The sequence below is a fragment of the Rhinopithecus bieti genome, unplaced genomic scaffold (genome assembly GCF_001698545.2).
Source record: "Rhinopithecus bieti isolate Rb0 unplaced genomic scaffold, ASM169854v2 scaffold_16175, whole genome shotgun sequence".
Classification (NCBI taxonomy): domain Eukaryota; kingdom Metazoa; phylum Chordata; class Mammalia; order Primates; family Cercopithecidae; genus Rhinopithecus; species Rhinopithecus bieti.
In genome coordinates, this window is record NW_016808491.1 from 178,139 (window position 1) to 195,649 (window position 17,511).

General features: G+C 46.5%; 2 protein-coding genes across 3 annotated transcripts in view; one reads left to right on the plus strand and one right to left on the minus strand.

Annotated features, from left to right (window-relative positions):
- SNX30 (sorting nexin family member 30) overlaps positions 1-1,427 on the minus strand; it is a 125,073-nt gene extending 123,646 nt beyond the window's left edge. For both annotated transcript variants that reach the window (XR_001888123.1, XM_017886752.1), the window contains exon 1: positions 1,105-1,427. Coding sequence is in view for 1 of the 2 variants with exons in the window: in XM_017886752.1 (XP_017742241.1) it covers positions 1,105-1,260 (156 nt within the window). In the remaining variant the exon portion in view is untranslated. The remainder of the gene's footprint in view (positions 1-1,104) is intronic.
- A 214-nt stretch (positions 1,428-1,641) lies between these two features.
- Positions 1,642-17,511, plus strand: part of INIP (INTS3 and NABP interacting protein) — a 63,479-nt gene continuing 47,609 nt past the window's right edge. The window contains exons 1-3 of the mRNA XM_017886746.1: positions 1,642-1,848; positions 9,608-9,683; positions 14,828-14,864. The gene's annotated coding sequence lies outside the window, so the exon portion shown is untranslated. The remainder of the gene's footprint in view (positions 1,849-9,607; positions 9,684-14,827; positions 14,865-17,511) is intronic.

A 17,511-nucleotide genomic window follows, 5' to 3' on the forward strand; every position in this document is an offset into this window, starting at 1 on the left:
AACCCTGTGCAGAAGGTACATCAAGTCAGGTCCCACTCTCTAGTGATTTTAAGTGCTGCAAGGCGGGCAGGTTATATTTTCTCATACTCATTTTTTACTGTATCACATGGTGTCCCCTCTGACGGGAGAAGAAAGTTAGGTCCCCTGCTCCCATTAATATTGGGACAAGGGGGAATCCATTTAGTATTTTACTAGGGAGAGAAAATCTTGATCACAAGACCTGAGAACAATGCTAATTTCTGCAGTTAGTGACTAAGTGACGGCAGGAGCGAGGATGCAATTACTACTCAAGTCCCCTTCACAGCTGAAATGGCCATGGGGATAGGGAGGAGGCCGTCCCTTACCACTGCCTGGACTCTGCTGTGTCTCCAAGCAGCAGGAGGGTTGTGCTGCTCTAAGAAAATCTGGAGCCTCTCTCTGTACAAAGAAGGTCAAAGGGCGAGCTTTCTTTCCATCAACCACAAAACCAGCCTCCGCCAAACCTAAACAGAGTGGTAGGCCGTCGGAGGTGAATGGAGCCCCAGACAGAAAACCACAACGAGGCTCTCCTCCCGCTGCCGGCTGGGGTCTCAGTCAGGTGACTCCTCAGGACAAACAGCAAACCTAAACAAAGATCACTCCCCACATGACTGACTCGGGGGAAGAAGACTCTCGCTGTAAGCCCAGGGCTGCCCGGTCCCAGCACGGAAAGCCATGAACTCCTGCTTCTGTGCAGTCTCGGGAAACTGGAGGAGCTACAAGTTATGCAGCAGCTCAGCCTGCAGGGATGCACCTGGAGGAACTCGGAACCCCATCCGAGGACACCGGCGCCCTGGCCTGCACACACGCCTCCCGCCCCAACACGCAGGCTGGACCCCTCCCCACCAGCTGTCACCGGCGCTCGCGACCAGTCACAGGCAGCGAAGCCCGTCCCTCTGCGGCTGCGACCCCGCGGAGGCGGCAGAAGAGACGCTTTCGCCGAGAGCTCCGGAGCCAGGGCACGCCCGTCCCCCGGGAAGGGGCGGCAGGGTGGGCGCGGCCCCAGGCCCAGGAAGGCTCCGGATCCATCATCCCCCCAACGGGGAGCGAAATAAGCCTCCCAGACCCCAGCCCCAGGCGCCCCACCTTGTCACCGAAGCTGCGGGCCATCAGCAGGTCCGGGCTGGGCGTGCTGTCACCACCCACGGCCTCCTCGCTGCTGGAGCCGGCCAGCGGGTGCGGCATGTCGCGCAGGGAGTGGGGCCCCGTGGACGGCAGGGCCTTGGGGGGCCCGCCAGCCATGGCGCGCACCGCTCCGGACGCGCTGCCGCCGCTTCCTCCTGCTGCCCGCCGCTGCGAGCTCCCCGAGCGCCCCGGGCCGAGCCCCGCTCGGCCGCCGCTCAGCCCGAGGCCTTCCACCACCGCCGGGCGGGAGCCGCTGCCTACCCGCTGGCTAGTCTCTGCCGGCGCTGAGAAGCTCAGCTCCGCGCCGCGCCCCCGCTCCGCGCGAGCCCTGGCCTCGGTCCGCTGCAGCAACGGCAGCCGGCGCCAGCCCTGCACAGCCACGGCCCACCCGCTCCGGCCCCGCCCCGGGACGCCGCGGCTGCCCGGGAGGGGCGGGGAGAGCGGGGAGGGGGCACGTGGGGAAGGAGGGAGGGAGGGAGGGAGGAGGTGCAGCCCCGCCCCCGCCCGGCAGGAAGTGCGCCCTGGGCCTCTGCGTCTGTCCTCCCAGTGTCCAACGTTGCCTCGCGGAGGCCGCCGTGCGGAGCAAATGTCTAACGGAAATCAGAGGTGGAAAAGAGGTTGGAGGAGCCTGCTCCGTTCCACTCGCTTTTACTGATGCGCCCACCAGCAGCCACGCTTGGGGCTGGGGGCTTTGAGGACACGCACGTGAGTCAGGGTCTTATGGCCTCTAAGGCACGCGCTGGAAGAATCCGAAATAGACGGAATTAAGACCCATATCGGAAGAATAGCATAAAGGGCGACGAGGCTCAAAGGAGCTAGAGGACATCGGGTGGGGAACCTGGAAGGGGCTTCAAGGAGGGGGTGTGGGGAGTCTTCAGCCTCGCTCTGAGGTCCCCATTGTGTCTTGCTTCTGCAGCTGACCTAGGTTTGTGTAAAGTCAAACCTCAGAAGAGCGAGCATGAGTAGAGAGCCACAAATGATAGGGGACTCTTCAACTTACACTTTCGCCTAAGAGACTTTTGAAAGAACCATGAGTTTCAAGTTATTTTTCATGCATTTGTGTGTCCTTTCCAGGCCTTGGGCTGAGCTGATTCTCAGCTTTATTTGCTGGCATGGTGCAAATAGTCAAGGTGTTACTTCCAGCCCATTGGGGTGTAGATTCACCTCCTTTTTCCACCTTACCTGTCCTTAGATCTTCTGTTTCCAAGGCCAAGTCTTTAAAAGGTTTTCAGTCCTTCTAGCAAAGTAATGGGTAGGGAGGCGTATCGTGAGGGACCACATTTTCCCTACCCATTCCAAACTCAAAGGTTTGCCTAGCTTTACCTGCTAAAAGGTGATGACAGATTTTGACTCTGGGATTCACTAAGGCCTCTACCACAGTTTTCTCTAGAAACAAGTAGAAGAGAATGCAGAGGGTTGAAACTTACCCAAAATATCAGTCAGAAACTCTGAGTTTCAAAGACCTTCCCCTGTTTCCCCCAATGTAATTTATATAGGGTTGGACCCTTAGTCCTCAAGTTATCATCTTTATCTCCTCCACGTAAGCCTGCCTTGGCTGGGAAAAAAATAGCATTCAAAGGGCACTGGGAACAATTTTAAATGCTGCATTTAAGGAATGCCAAGTTCTGGTCCTCTTGGAGTTGGATTAAAATTGTTAACACTTTCACATTCAAGGACTGCTTACAACTACTACAGACCCTATTACCTGTTCTTCTGAATTAGCATTAAAACAAATAGCACAATATAACTAGAAGTGAGTATTCTATAGATGTATAACATAGGTTTTTCTTATTGAATGGTGCTACTTATTTTAACAACCAGGCTGCCTTAAATATGATGGAGATCCGTATGGATTAAGACTCTATACAAGCTTTCTCTTTAGGGCACCAGGGGAAAGTGAAAAAAGAACCACATTTGAATTCTGCTTTGTCACTACAAGTGGGTGACCATGAGCAAGTTACTAACCTTAGTGAACCTGTTCCTAACCTAAAAAGGAGGAGAATGGAGAGCAGGTAATAATACCTTATGAGATGGTTGTGAGAGTTAAATAGCATTCTTTATGTCATAGTCCTAGCAAAGTGCTGGCATGGAATAGATGCTCCCTAAATGTTAACTACCTACCTTCCTTTCCCTTTCTGTCAGACTTTCTCTACTATTCTTATGAAATAATAAAGAGTTTTTATAATTAAATATGCTTTACTATTCTGAGTAGGGTCTGGTTGAATATATATATATATCAGGTAGGGTGCCTCACACCTGTAATCCCAGCACTTTGGGAGGCCAAGGTGGGAGGATCACTTGAGCCTATAAGTTCAAGACCAGCTTGGGCAATATAGTGACACCCCCATCTCTATAAAAAATGTAAAAATTAGTCCAGCATGGTGGCACGTAACTGTAGTCCCAGCTACCCAAGAGGCTGAGGTGGAAGGATTGCTTGAGCCTAGGAGGTTGAGGGTGCAATGAGTGAGATTGCACCACTGTACTTCAGCCTGGGCAACAGAAGGAGACCCTGTCTCAAAATAAAAATATATATACACACATATATATGTATATACTTGTGTGTATATATGTGTGTATACATATGTGTGTGTGTATGTTGACCTCCAAAGTCCTCCATTTGCTCAGTTTAGATTGGAGTACCACTTTTCTAGGCTCCCAACAAAAAAAGGACCCAGACCCAGAGTTCCTAAAAGGCCATATGAAATAGTTTATTACAGTTTATTTATTTATTTTCCAGTTTCCTGGTCAGTCGATGGCAGCTGGCCACAATTATCCAGTGGGTAGTCATCAAAACTAAAGAAAGTGAATTTGTATGGAAAGTATTTTGGTAGAAAGTTTCCACCATGAAATTTAGCCCAGCCCTGCCCGTTCATATTCACCATTTCCTGTGGTATTTCAGTGTTCCCTGTGGGGGAAATTGTCACTGAAATAACATAAGTGTCCCAGAGCATGTGATTTTGCTTCTACTAAAAGGTTTGTTTTTTGTTTCTTTTTTTTTGTTTGTTTTTTTGGAGACACGGTCTTGCTGTGTCGCCCAGGCTGGAGTGCAGTGGTGCGATCTCAGCTCACTGCAACTTCTGCCTCCCAGGTTCAAGCAATTCTCCTGCCTCTCAGCCTCCACAGTAGCTGGGGATTACAGGCGTGTGCCACCACGCCCGGCTAAGTTTTGTATTTTTAGTAGAGACAGGGTTTCACCATGTTGGCCAGGCTGGTCTGAAACTCCTGACCTCAAGTGATCTGCCCGCCTCGGCCTCCCAAAGTGCTGGGATTACAGGCTACTAAAAGTTTTAAAAGCAGCGTGGTGCTAAGGAGGAAACGTGTAACGTTTCTCCATCAGAGCAGAAGGCTGTGGTGTTTGTTGGAATTTATGGAGGGAAGCTTGGATTTCTAGGGTTGAGCTGAGGAAGACAGTAGATGTATGTGTGTGCATGAGGGGCAAGGGAGGTCACCAGTGCCACCAGAACCCAAGAACACAGCATGGAGCCCTCCCAATCCATAAGGAATCTTAGACACTTAGGCTGGCACCTTTCAGGAGACAGGGCTTTGGGCCCCAGAAATTAGTATGCTTACCAAACAAATCCTATCAACCTCACTAGCAAGCCTATCAGGGCTGCATGTGAGCACCCAGACCTCAGAAACAAAGCAGTCTCAATGCATCATTCGCTCATTCTTTCCCCTGGTACAGCGTGTGCTTAGGCTTTCTTCGTGTTTGTATTAGCCGCTTATCCTCTGGTGGTTTTTGGTACAATCATAGCTTTATTCTATATGGCATCCCAAGCCCTGCCTCAGAATAACACCACCACTTCTGAAGTGGACGGCTGGTGAGGACAAAGGACATTTTCAGAGAGCATTCAGGGTGACATGTCGCAAGCCACACAGGGCTGTCTCAAACAAGGGGGGCAAGTAAGAAAGCACAATCCCCAACAGAGACAAAATTGTGTGGACAATATAATTCAGCCAATGATGTCCCAGGAAAGAAACAAGGTCCACTTGAGTCCAGGATCTGAACAGTTTTGCAAACAAGAAATTGGAACTTGCTACTGAACCAGCAGAGGGGCTTGTGGGTGAATGATAGCACATTTTATCTCTCCATATAGAAAAGCTCCTGGCTTGCAAAGCACGAAGACCCCAATGCAGTGAGTTATACAATACAATCATGGGGTCAGTGTTGCAAATCTCAAACTTCGGGTGCCTAACAATCACTTGTGAGCTTGTTAAAATGCAAACTTCCAGGCCCCACATCAAGAGATTCTGCTTCTGGAGTGAGGCCTGGAATAATTTTTAATTTAAAAAAAAATGTTAACAATCTCTTAGGTGATGCTTACACTGATGCTGATCTGCAGACTATATCTTTGTTTTTTTTTTTTTTTTTTTTTTTTGAGACGGAGTCTCGCTCTGTCACCCAGGTTGGAGTGCAGTGGTGCAATCTCGGCTCACTGCAAGCTCTGCCTCCTGGGTTCACGTGATTCTCCTGCCTCAGCCTCCCGAGTAGCTGGGACTACAGGCGCCCGCCACCTCGCCCGGCTAGTTTTTTGTATTTTTTAGTAGAGACGGGGTTTCACCGTGTTAGCCAGGATGGTCTCGATCTCCTGACCTTGTGATCCGCCCGCCTCGGCCTCCCAAAGTGCTGGGATTACAGGCTTGAGCCACCGCGCCCGGCCTGCAGACTATATCTTTAGAAACACTGTTCTCTTAGCTCCTTCCACTTACCTCACTTGCTCTCTCTCTTTTAACCTAGCATCAATCCATCAAGATCAAGATCCTTCCATTTTTCTTTTCTTTCTTTCTTTCTTTTTTTTTTTTTTTGAGACAGAGTCTCACTCTGTCACTCAGGTTGGAGTGCAGTGGTGCAATCTCGGCTCACTGCAACCTCTACCTCCCGGGTTCAAGCAGTTCACTTGCCTCAGCCTCCCGTGTAGCTGGGATTACAGGTGCACATCACCACGCCCAGCTAATTTTTGTATTTTTAGTAGAGATGGGTTTTTGCCATGTTGGCCAGGCTGGTCTGGAACTCCTGACCTCAGGTGATCCACCTACTTTGGCCTCCCAAAGTGCCGGGATTACAGGTGTGAACCACTGCGCCAGCCTTTCTCTCTCTGTCTCTCTTTTAACCTAGCATGAATCCATCCAGATCCTTCCATTTTTCTTTTCTTTTTCCTTTTTTTTTTTATTTTTTTTTATTTTGAGACAAAGTCTTGCCCTGTTGCCCAGGCTGGAGTGCAGTGGTGCAATCTCAGCTCACTGTCACCGCTGCCTCCCGGATTCAAGTGATTCTCCTGCCTCGGCCTCCATATAGCTGGGATTACAGGTGCACACCATCACGCCCAGCTAATTTTTGTATTTTTAGTAAAGATGAGGTTTCACCATGTTGGCCAGGCTGGTCTCGAACTCCTGACCTCAAGTGATCTGCCCACTCCAGCCTCCCAAAGTGTTGGGATTACAGGCGTGAGCCACCACTCCCAGCCAAGATCCTTCCATGTTTCTGAACCATAAATTGACATTCCAAACCTTTAAGTGCTTACTTTAAATACATTTCCTGTTTGAAAACTTGCTTAGAAAGCAGTTTTCTATTAGAAAATTATATTACAAGGTCCTTTTGCTCCTAAACTTTTATGATTATTTTTAGTGAGCATTCTACCAGGCACTTAAAATATAAGGGAAGATTGAGGTGATGGATATCCCATTTACCCTGATGTGTTATTATGCATTGTATACCTGTATCAAAGTATTTCATGTACCTATAAAGATATACACCTACTGTGTGCCCACAAAAAATTTTAAATTAAAAAAAAGATTTAAGGAAAGAGATCAGATGAACTAACCTATCTGTTGATATTTTTGTTGTTGTTGTTTTTAGACGGAGTCTTGCTCTGTCACCCAGGCTGGAGTGCAGTGGGGTGATCTCGGCTCACTGCAAGCTCCACCTCTTGGGTTCACGCCATTCTCCCGCCTCAGCCTCCCAAGTAGCTGGGACTACAGGTACTCACCACCACACCTGGCTAATTTTGTTTTTGTATTTTTAGTAGAGACGGGGTTTCACCATGTTAGCCAGGATGGTCTCGATCTCCTCACCTCGTGATCCGCCCACCTCGACCTCCCAAAGTGCTGGGATTACAGGCGTGAGCCACCACACCCGGCTGATAGTTTCATTTCATAAGTCTGGTCACAAAGTTGATCACAGAGGAGTGGATGCTTTTCAGAGCCCCCAAAACATTGGCCTACCCTGAAGGCTCCTAGTAGCTGGGCCACATCTGGCTATAGAAACACCTTGCACTGAAGGATACGTGCTACCTGGCTTTCTTTACAAGCCAGCACAGGTGTATGGAGTGTAGGCATGGATGTGTATTCCTTTGTGAGGGCTACCCAGAGGTTGGGCTACTGAAGATATGGAACTGACAAGTACTGGAACCACGGGCACTGAGTTATTAGCAGTGATTATTTGGATAGAATGGAAAACCTACTTACTGGCTGTGTGCCTCCATGAGAGTGTTTGATTCCATCACTAGGAGTGATCCTTAAAAGGCATCTGGAGGCCGGGGGCAGTGGCTCACACCTGTAATCCCAGCACTTTGGGAGGATCCACCAGCCGAGGCAGGTGGATCATTTGGGGTCGGGAGTTCAAGATCAGCCTGGCCAACATGGCGAAACCGCATCTCTATTACAAAAATTAGCCAGGTGTGGTGGCAGGCGCCTGTAATCCCAGCTGCTTGGGAGGCTGAGGCACAAGAATCGCTTGAACCCGAGAGGTGGAGGTTGCAGTGAGCCCAGACTGCGCCACTGCACTCCAGCCTGGGAAACAAGGGTGAAACTCCATCTTAAAAAAAAAAAAAAGGCATCTGGAACATGGACATCACACATGATAGGCCCAGCAGTTCTTCTCTCAGAACACAATAGAAATGCATACATACATTCACGAAAAGATGGATCCAAGACTCTCCTCAGCAGTGCTGTTTGTAAGAGGGAAAACTAGAAACAGGTCACATGGCTGTCAACAGAGGAATGCGTGAATAAATGTGGTATATTCACATAATGGAAGATTGCGCAACAGAATGAAGGAACAATGTGGTGAATGCATCTCACAAACATAATAGTGTGTGAAACAAGCTAAATATAAAAGAATATCTGTTGTATGATTCCATTTATATAAAGCTAAAAAACAGGCAAAACTATAGTGTGAGAAATCAGAAAAGTAGTGAGTTCTGGGGTATTTGTTTTTTAATCTGGGGGGTTGTTTGGGGTTTTTTTGGTTTTATAAAAATTCATCAAGCAGGCCTGGTGCAGTGGCTTATGCCTGTAATCTCAATACTTTTGGAGGCCAAGGTGGGCAGATTGCATGAGCCCAGGAATTCAAGACCAGCCTGGGCAACATAGTGAAACCTTGTTTCTACAAAAACTTAGCTGGGCATCGTGGTGTGTGCCTGTAGTCCCAGCTACCCAGGAGGCTGAGGTGGGAGGATCATTTGAGCCTGGGAGGCAGAGGTTGCAGTGAGCAGAGATCATGCTACTGCACTCCAGTCTGGGTGACAGAGTGAGACCCTGTCTCAAAAAAAAAAAGATTCTTCAAGCAGTATATTTTTGATTTGTGAGCCTTTATGTTCTACTTCAATAAGAAGTTTACATTAGCCGGGCGCGGTGGCTCAAGCCTGTAATCCTAGCACTTTGGGAGGCCAAGACGGGTGGATCACGAGGTCAGGAGATCGAGACTATCCTGGCTAAGACGGTGAAACCCCGTCTCTACTAAAAAATACAAAAACAAAAACTAGCCAGGCGAGGTGGCGGGCGCCCCTGTAGTCCCAGCTGCTCGGGAGGCTGAGGCAGGAGAATGGCATAAACCCGGGAGGCGGAGCTTGCAGTGAGCTGAGATCAAGCCACTGCACTCCAGCCTGGGCGACAGAGCAAAACTCCGTCTCAAAAAAAAAAAAAAAAAGTTTACGTTAAAAAGGGCACCTAGTCTTTGACCCTTACTTCAAAAGTGAGGAAGCTGAGGCCCAGAGGTAGTAATTTGCATGAGGTCAACCAAGAGTGCTCCTGGCAATGATCCTTTTCACTTTGATGCATATTGACGTACAGGTGGATTTGGGGGATGCTAGTTTCATGACAAAGAAAGGAGGAAATAAGCAAAAAGAGAGAGAAGTGTCAGCCACTATCAGTTGCTGACTGATGAAGTGTCAGCCACTATCAGAGAGTCATTTGCTCCTTCTTCATTGCTTCATTGCTTGTCTCTTCTCCCTTCATTTCAAATGCAATCGTGTGGACCAATGCCTGAAGCTGCCGCAGCCATTTTGTGGCCATGAGTGGAGACATTCCGGATACCCTGAGGATAGATAGCTGAGTGGATAAATGGAAAGAGCCTGTGTCTTTGGTGGCATCACCGAGCCACTGCATCTAAATCCAAACTTCTTTTGTAGAATATAAACATCCCTATGGTGTCAGGCAGTTTAATTTGAATCCCTGTGACTTGCAGGTGAACTCATCCTTATGGATTCAGAAGACAAAGAATACAAGCAAGCAGGAGAAAGTCTAAGAAGAAAGTTCACCTGGTAGGTGGCAATGTTCATAGCAAGAGTACCATCCTTCTGTAACATGCATTCTCAAAAGAGCCAATGTCACCTGCAAAAGGATGTAAATTGGTTCTTGGGGTCGGGAGGCAAAAAAAAAAACTTAAATATTATAGTGGTCTGTGGCCCCACAAAGCTCAGCCCTATTCTTTAGTATTTAATTTTCTTTAAGGGAGCATTTAAATCTAATTAACTCTTCCCCTTCAGGGGCAGTGATAACAAATAATAAATTGAGAAACACTGCTTTATAGAGATGGAGGGCAAGCTCTAAAACAGAAAACATTTCCTGGCTTCCTAAGGTAGACCTGCGAATCCTTCCGAAAACCTTGGAATTCCACTGACTTCTAGATCCTTGCCCCAGGTTCTGCCACTGTGGTAGCTCCAGCCATACCAGCTCTGCACAGCCCTTCCTGTGCTTTGTAACCCAGGCCTCCAGACAAGTCCTCACTACACAGAGGTAGTGAGAGCGTGTATGCAGGAGATCTTGTCTTTATGCATAACCTGCTAGCAGTGTAGCAAGACAGTGCTGGGGGCACAGCAATAAAATTATACTTCGTGCCCAGATTATAGATCCAGGTGAGGTGACTTGCTTAAGAAAGGGCTTCCCCATTCCCCCCAGCTATATAAGGTAATGAATTATGCTAGGATTTCAGGATTTCCTGATTGGCAGGGTAGGAGGCTTGGTTTTCACTCTCTGCTCCCACTCAGAGCTTCCTGTGATGTGGCAGGCAGAAAAGCAACACCACCACCACTCATGAAAATCAGAGACGGGCTGGGCACAGTGGCTCACACCTGTAATCCCAGCACTTTGGGATGCTGAGGCAGGTGGATCACATGAGGCCAGGAGTTCCAGGCCAGCTTAGCCAACATGGCAAAACCCCGTCTCTCCTAAAACAAAATACAAAATACAAAACAAAATACAAAATACAATATCCAGGCATGGTGGTGCACATCTGTAATCCTGGCTACTCGGGAGGCTGAGGCACAAGAATCGCTTGAATCCAGGAGGTAGAGGTTGCAGTGGGCCAAGATCGTGCCGCTGCACTCCAGCCTGGGCAACAGAGCGAGACTCTGTCTCAAAAACAAAAAAAAATGCTACGCAATGTCCATTCCTTTTCCTTCCAGCTGAGACCCAGTTGGGCTTGGGCTAGTTGAAAAAGTAAAGAAGGATGGAAGGAATATCTCCCACCTACAGCTCTAGGTGGTATAGAAATCAAGGGATTGATTGTGCAGAGCTGAGTAAAGAGAGGACCCGAGACCAGAGAACCAGAGTCAGGGATCTGAATTAGTCACTAAAGCAAGGGGAATGGTGGTGGCGGCAAAAGCAAATGACAAAGGTCAAGAACAGAGCCAGGGTTCAAGACCCAGAAGCAACAGGTCCAGAGAATAAGCCTTCTGGTAATCCTGGGCAGCATCTGGGTGGGCACTGTTGTCATTATGAACCATGGTGTTTGCTGGGGTGGGACGCATGGCACGGCCAGGACAGCCAGAATGGAAGGCTTCCTTTGGAAGGCTTTTCTGAGCTAGCAGGAAGATTTGGACAGGGGAAATGATTGCTCACCACTCCTTCCTGACCACCTACATAATTGGTTCAAATTAAGCACTAGGTTGTAGAGGTACCAATTCTTTGTTTCTGGAGGCAGGATGCTTTCTTGGCATAGATATACTCCCTGAGGAAGGATGTGGCTAGCAATAATTGTCGTCTCCTCTTTTAATTTAAACTTTTAGTTTTAGAATAGTTTGGATTTCCAGAAAAGTTGCAAAGATAGTACAGAGTTTTTGCATACTCCTCACCCCGTCTCCGTTGTTAACATCCTATATCATTCTCGTACATTTGTCACAACTAAAGAGTCAGCATTGGCACATTGCTATTAACTGAACTGTATACTTTATTCTTATTTAACTAGATTTTCCCCAAAGTTCTTTTTTTATCCTGAAATCCCACCCAGGATACCACATTACATTTTACAGTCATGTCTCATTAGCCTCCTCTGGTCTGTGACAGTGTCTCGGATTTTCCTTGCTTATGACAGTCTTGAAAAGTATTCATCAGGTAATTTGTAGATTGCCCCTCAGTTTGGTTTTGTCTGATATTGTCCTCATGGATAAAGTGGAGTTCAGGGGTTTTTGGGAGGAAGACTACCAAGGTAAGGTGCCTTTTTCTTTTTTAAAAATTTATTTATTTATTTATTTATTTTGAGATGGAGTTTTGCTCTTGTTGTGCTGCCCAAGCTGGAGTCCAATAGTGCAATCTTGGCTCACTGCAACCTCCACCTCCTGGGTTCAAGTGATTTTCCTGCCTTAGCCTCCAGAGTAGCTGGGATTACAGGCATGCACCACCATGTCACTAATTATTTGTATTTTTAGTAGAGACAGAGTTTCACTATGTTGGCCAGACTGGTCTCGAACTCCTGACCTCAGATGATTCACCTGCCTTAGCCTCCTAAAGTGCTGGGATTCCAGGCGTGAGCCACCACACCCAGCCAGTAAAGTGCCATTCTAATCACATCATATATGTTAATCTGTGTTGCATTGCTGTAAAGGAATACTGAGACTGGATAATTTATAAAGAAAAGAGATTTATGGCCGGGGGTGGTGGCACACGCCTGTAATCCCAGCACTTTGGGAGCCCAAGGCGGGCGAATCACAAGGTCAGGAGACCGAGACCATCCTGGCTAACATGGTGAAACTCCGTCTCTACTAAAAATACAAACAATTAGCCAGGCGTGGTGGCAGGTAGGTGCCTGTAGTCCCAGCTGCTCAGGAAGCTGAGGCAGGAGAATGGCGTGAACCCGGGAGGCGGAGTTCACAGCGAGCCAAGATCAAGCCACTGCACTCCAGCCTGGGTGACAGAGTGAGACTCAGTCTCAAAAAAAAAAAGAAAAGAAAAGAGGTTTATCTGGCTCACAGTTTGCAGGCTATACAAGAAGCATAGTGCCAACATCTGCTTCTAGTGAGGTCTCAGGAAGCTTATAAAATCATGATGGAAGGCAAAGGAGAAGCCAGCATATCACATGGCAAGAGAGGAAGCAAGAGAGAGGAGGAAGTCCCAGGCTCATTTAAACAACCAGCTCTCTTGCCAGGTGTGATGGCTCATGCCTATAATCCCAACACTTTGGGAGGCTGAGGTGGGCGGATCACCTGAGGCCAGGAGTTCAAGACCAGCCTGGACAACATGGTGAAACCTCATCTCTACTAAAAATACAAAAATTAGTTGGGCATGGTGGTGCATGCCTGTAATCCCAGCTACTCAGGAGGCTGAGGCATGAGAATCATTTGAACCCAGGAAGTGGAGGCTGCAGTGAGCTGAGATCACACCACCGCACTCTTGTATGGGTGACAGAGTGAGACCCTGTCTCAAAAACAACAACAACCAGCTCTCTCATGAACTAACAGAGTGAGAACTCACTCATTACCATGGGGAAGGTACCAAGCCATTCACGAGGGATCTACCCCCACCCCCATGACCCAAACACCTCCAACTAGGCCCCACCTCCAACACTGGGGATCATATTTCAATATGAGATTGGAGGGGACAAACATCCAAACTAGATCATCATGTCAAGGGCATGTACTGTCAACATGGCTTATCACTGAGGGTGTTAAACTTAATTGCCTGGTCAAGGTAGTGTTTGCCAGGTTTCTCCACTGTAAAGTTACTCCCCTCCCCGCCCATATGACATATGAATTAGACATTAATAAAGCTGTTACAAAAAAAGATGAATGATAATCTGGAGAAAGTTATTTGGAACACAAATGACCCAGAAGGTATTAATATCTTTTTTTTTTTTTGAGACGGAGTCTTGCTCTGTCGCCCAGTCTGCAGTGCAGTGATACAGTCTCAGCTCACTGCAACCTCCACTTCCTGGATTCAAATGATTCTCCTGCCTCAGCCTCCTGAGTAACTGGAATTATAGGCACGTGCCACCACACCCAGCTAATTTTTGTTTTTTTAGTAGAAACAGGGTCTCACCATGTTGGCCAGGCTGGTTCGAACTCCTGACCTCAAGTTATCTGCCCACCTTAGCCTCCCAAAGTGCTGGGATTACTGGCATGAGCCTCCACGCCCGGCCTCACGAGGTATTAATATCTTTAATACAATACAGAGCCCCTAAAATTAATTTTTAAAAAAATCAAAAAATGGACAAATGGGTATGGATAGTCAATTCAAGAAGGAAGAAATATAAATGGTCAAAATATGTATTCAGTCTCACTACAGATCAATAAAATGTTGATGAAAACAAAAGATACAATTTTGCTTGTCCTACCAGCAAATGTTAAAAGACCAATAAATAATAGGTAGGGATTCATGCTTTATGAAATTTAAACAATTTTAGCGGCCTTCTTCAAGAAAAAGAATTCAAAATTTCAAATATAAAAATTGGTACAAGACCAGGCACTATGGCTCACGCCTGTAATCCCAGCACTTTCATAGGCCAAGGGAGGAGGATTGCTTGAGCCCAAGAGTTGGAGACCAGCCTGGGCAATATAATGAGACCTTGTCTTTATGAAAAATTTTAAAAATTAGCTGGGCATGGTGATGTGCGCCTGTAGTTCCATCTACTCAGGAGGCTGCAGTGGTAGGATCACTTGAGCCCAGGAGTTCAAGGCTACAGTGAGCTATGATCATGCCACTGCACTCCAGCTTGGGAGACAGAGAGAGACCCTGTCGCAAAAAACAAAGAAACAAACAAAAAACCCTGATACAAAGCTGAATATTCATTTAGAAAATAAATAGCCACAATTATAAGTTTTACAAAACTGATAAATATGACAAACATCACAAAAGTATTAAAATGATTAGCTGCCTGGCACACCTCTATCATACTATTTTCCATAGTCTTTAAATGCATATTCTTTACTAAATTCTTCATAGGACAACTATTTTATAGTATTATTTTCTAAAGAGAATAGAAAGATAATGAAGTCTTCTAGCATGGCTGATTGAAATTTGCTTTGCTTTTTTATTATTAATAGTTTACAAAATTTCAATTTCAGAGCTGTTGTCGGTAATGTGCTAAAATGCCCTCCGATACCTCAGCAGGCTTACCACCAAACGTTCTTGCTATTTGTGTACTGTTACAGGTTTTTGGCCTACAAACCCAGGAATTCTTATTCTGTTTCAGGTATGTTCCACCAAAAAGAAAGAAAAAAAGCTGTATGGTGAGTGTATGTTGCATTATCAAAGGTATTCCTGATAGAAGAGAACTTATAGTTTTGTTAGTCATCAGTGAGTAGTGCTTCATTCATTTACAACTATATAACTTTGACAACGGGAAGAATTTTTTACAGACTAGCTTCTGGCTCTATGTTTCAAACTTTGTTTCTTCTCTGGTACTCTCATTCATCTGGTGCCAGTGCCTCAAGACACATTCATTTCGTGATGTGACCTCTGGCCCTGCATCTTCATAGAAGCATACCTACACTAGGATGTCTAGCAGTAACTTATGTATGCACAGAAGTGACAGCGAACCTTGTAAATACATCCTGCTAAACTCAAATAAATGTAATCGAGCTCAACTTTCAACTGGCAGCCACTACAAGGCCATAAAACCCAAGAGCAAGAGTAAGGGAAGGGGAATTTGGACTGGAGAGGTACAGTTGTTCTTATCTGGCTGCCATTAAAATAACTTACTTTGTCAAGTTTCCACCCTGTGAGCACATTGCTAAGGCTTCTCCCAGGGCCAGGGGAAATGAGGCTCACATGTTCAAGCAAAAAACGCCCTGAAATGTAAGCTTCAGCTTCAGAGGCAACCAGTCTCCACATCCACTGCTAGTGAGAATACTGAGAAACAAGTACTCTCAAACGGTGTTGGCAAAAACATGAAGTGCTATCAAAATAAAAGCTCTAGACTTTGGGAGGCCAAGGTGGGCAGATGGCTTGAGCCCAGGAGTTTAAGACCAGTGTAGGCAACATGGTGAAACAAAAATTAGCCGGGCATGGTGGCATGCGCCTGTAGTCTCAGCTACCTGGGAGGCTAAGATGGGAGGATCACCTGACCCCAGGAGGTTGAGGCAGCCAGTAAGCCATGATCACAACACTATACTCTAGCCTGGGCAACAGAGTGAGACCCTGTCTCAATCAATCATTCAATCAATTAAAAATAAAAGCACTGGCTGGGTGTGGTGGCTCACGCCTGTAATCCCAGCACTTTGGGAGGCTGAGGCGGGCAGATCACAAGATCAGGAGTTCAAGACTATCCAGGCCAACATGGTGAAACCCTGTCTCTACTAAAAGTACAAAAAAATTAGCTGGGTGTGGTGGCGCGCACCTGAAGTCCCAGCTACTCGGGAGGGTGAGGTGGGAAAATCACTTGAACCTGGGAGGCGGAGGTTGCAGTGATCCAAGATCATGCCACTGCACTCCAGCCTGGTGACAGAGAGAGACTCTGTGTCAAAAAAATAAAAATAAGTAATAAAGCACTAATACCTAAGGAAATATGTGCAGACATTTATTGCAGCATTATTTGTAGAGGCAATGAAAGTGGAAACAATCTCATATACATCACTAGGGAAAAGGTTGAATAAATTATGATACATCCAGCCGGTCGTGATGGCTCATGCCTGTAATCCCTAGCAGTTAGGGAGGCCGAGGCAGGCAGATCATGAGGTCAGGAGTTCGAGACCAGCCTGGCCAACATAGTGAAACCTTGTCTCTACTAAAAACACAAAAATTAGCCAGGCATGGTGGCATGCACCTGTAGTCCCAGCTACTCGGGAGGCTGAGGCAGGAGAATCGCTTGAACCCAGGAGGTGGAGGTTGCAGTGAGCTGAGATTGCACCACTGCAATTCCAGCCTTGCAAGGCAACAGAGCAAGACTCTGTCTTAAAAAAAAGAAAAATTCTGATGCATCCACACTGTATTATGCAGCATTAAAAAAAGATAAATTTGAGCTGTATGTATGGGAAGGTCTGTCATACATTTAAAATGGCAAATGGGGCCGGGCACGGTGGCTCAAGCCTGTAATCCCAGCACTTTGGGAGGCCGAGGCGGGCGGATCACGAGGTCAGGAGATCGAGACCATCCTGGCTAACACGGTGAAACCCCGTCTCTACTAAAAAAATACAAAAAACTAGCCGGGCGAGGTGGCGGGCGCCTGTAGTCCCAGCTACTCCGGAGGCTGAGGCGGGAGAATGGCGTAAACCCGGGAGGCGGAGTTTGCAGTGAGCTGAGATCTGGCCACTGCACTCCAGCCTGGGTGACAGAGCGAGACTCCTTCTCAAAAAAAAATAAAAATAAAAATAAATAAAAAAAATAAAATGGCAAATGGTAAAGTAATATGCATGATGGGATCACATTTTTGTAAAGAAGAAAACTCCATATATAATATATGTGGGTATGTAAATATATATAGATATATGAATATATATGTATAGATTTTCTATGAGAACAAAAGAATATGCAGCCAGACTTCAGGTTTTCAACTTGGTGAGGGTCAGGGAGCAGAGATTAGTGGAGGGAACCGACCAGATTAATGTTTCCTTTCTACAACTTTGTGTTGTTTACTTTCACAGAGTACAATAAGTGTTTATTCATTTTGTAATTTAAACATTATAATAAAATTTAAAAAAAATCAAAACATATGAAACATCTGAGCTAAACATATTTACAGTGCCTCCCACTTCTTTTCCAGGGCTTACCAATATTCTTTGTAAAGCCAACCCTGGGCTTACTTTTCTCCACTCCTAAAGTAATAGAATTATATGAAGAGCTTTGAGAAATCTCCATGGTACCCCATAGTATAAAAGTTCATGTCCATGGTACTTTTTTAAAAACCTCTATGACATATATCACTTTCTTTTTTTTTTT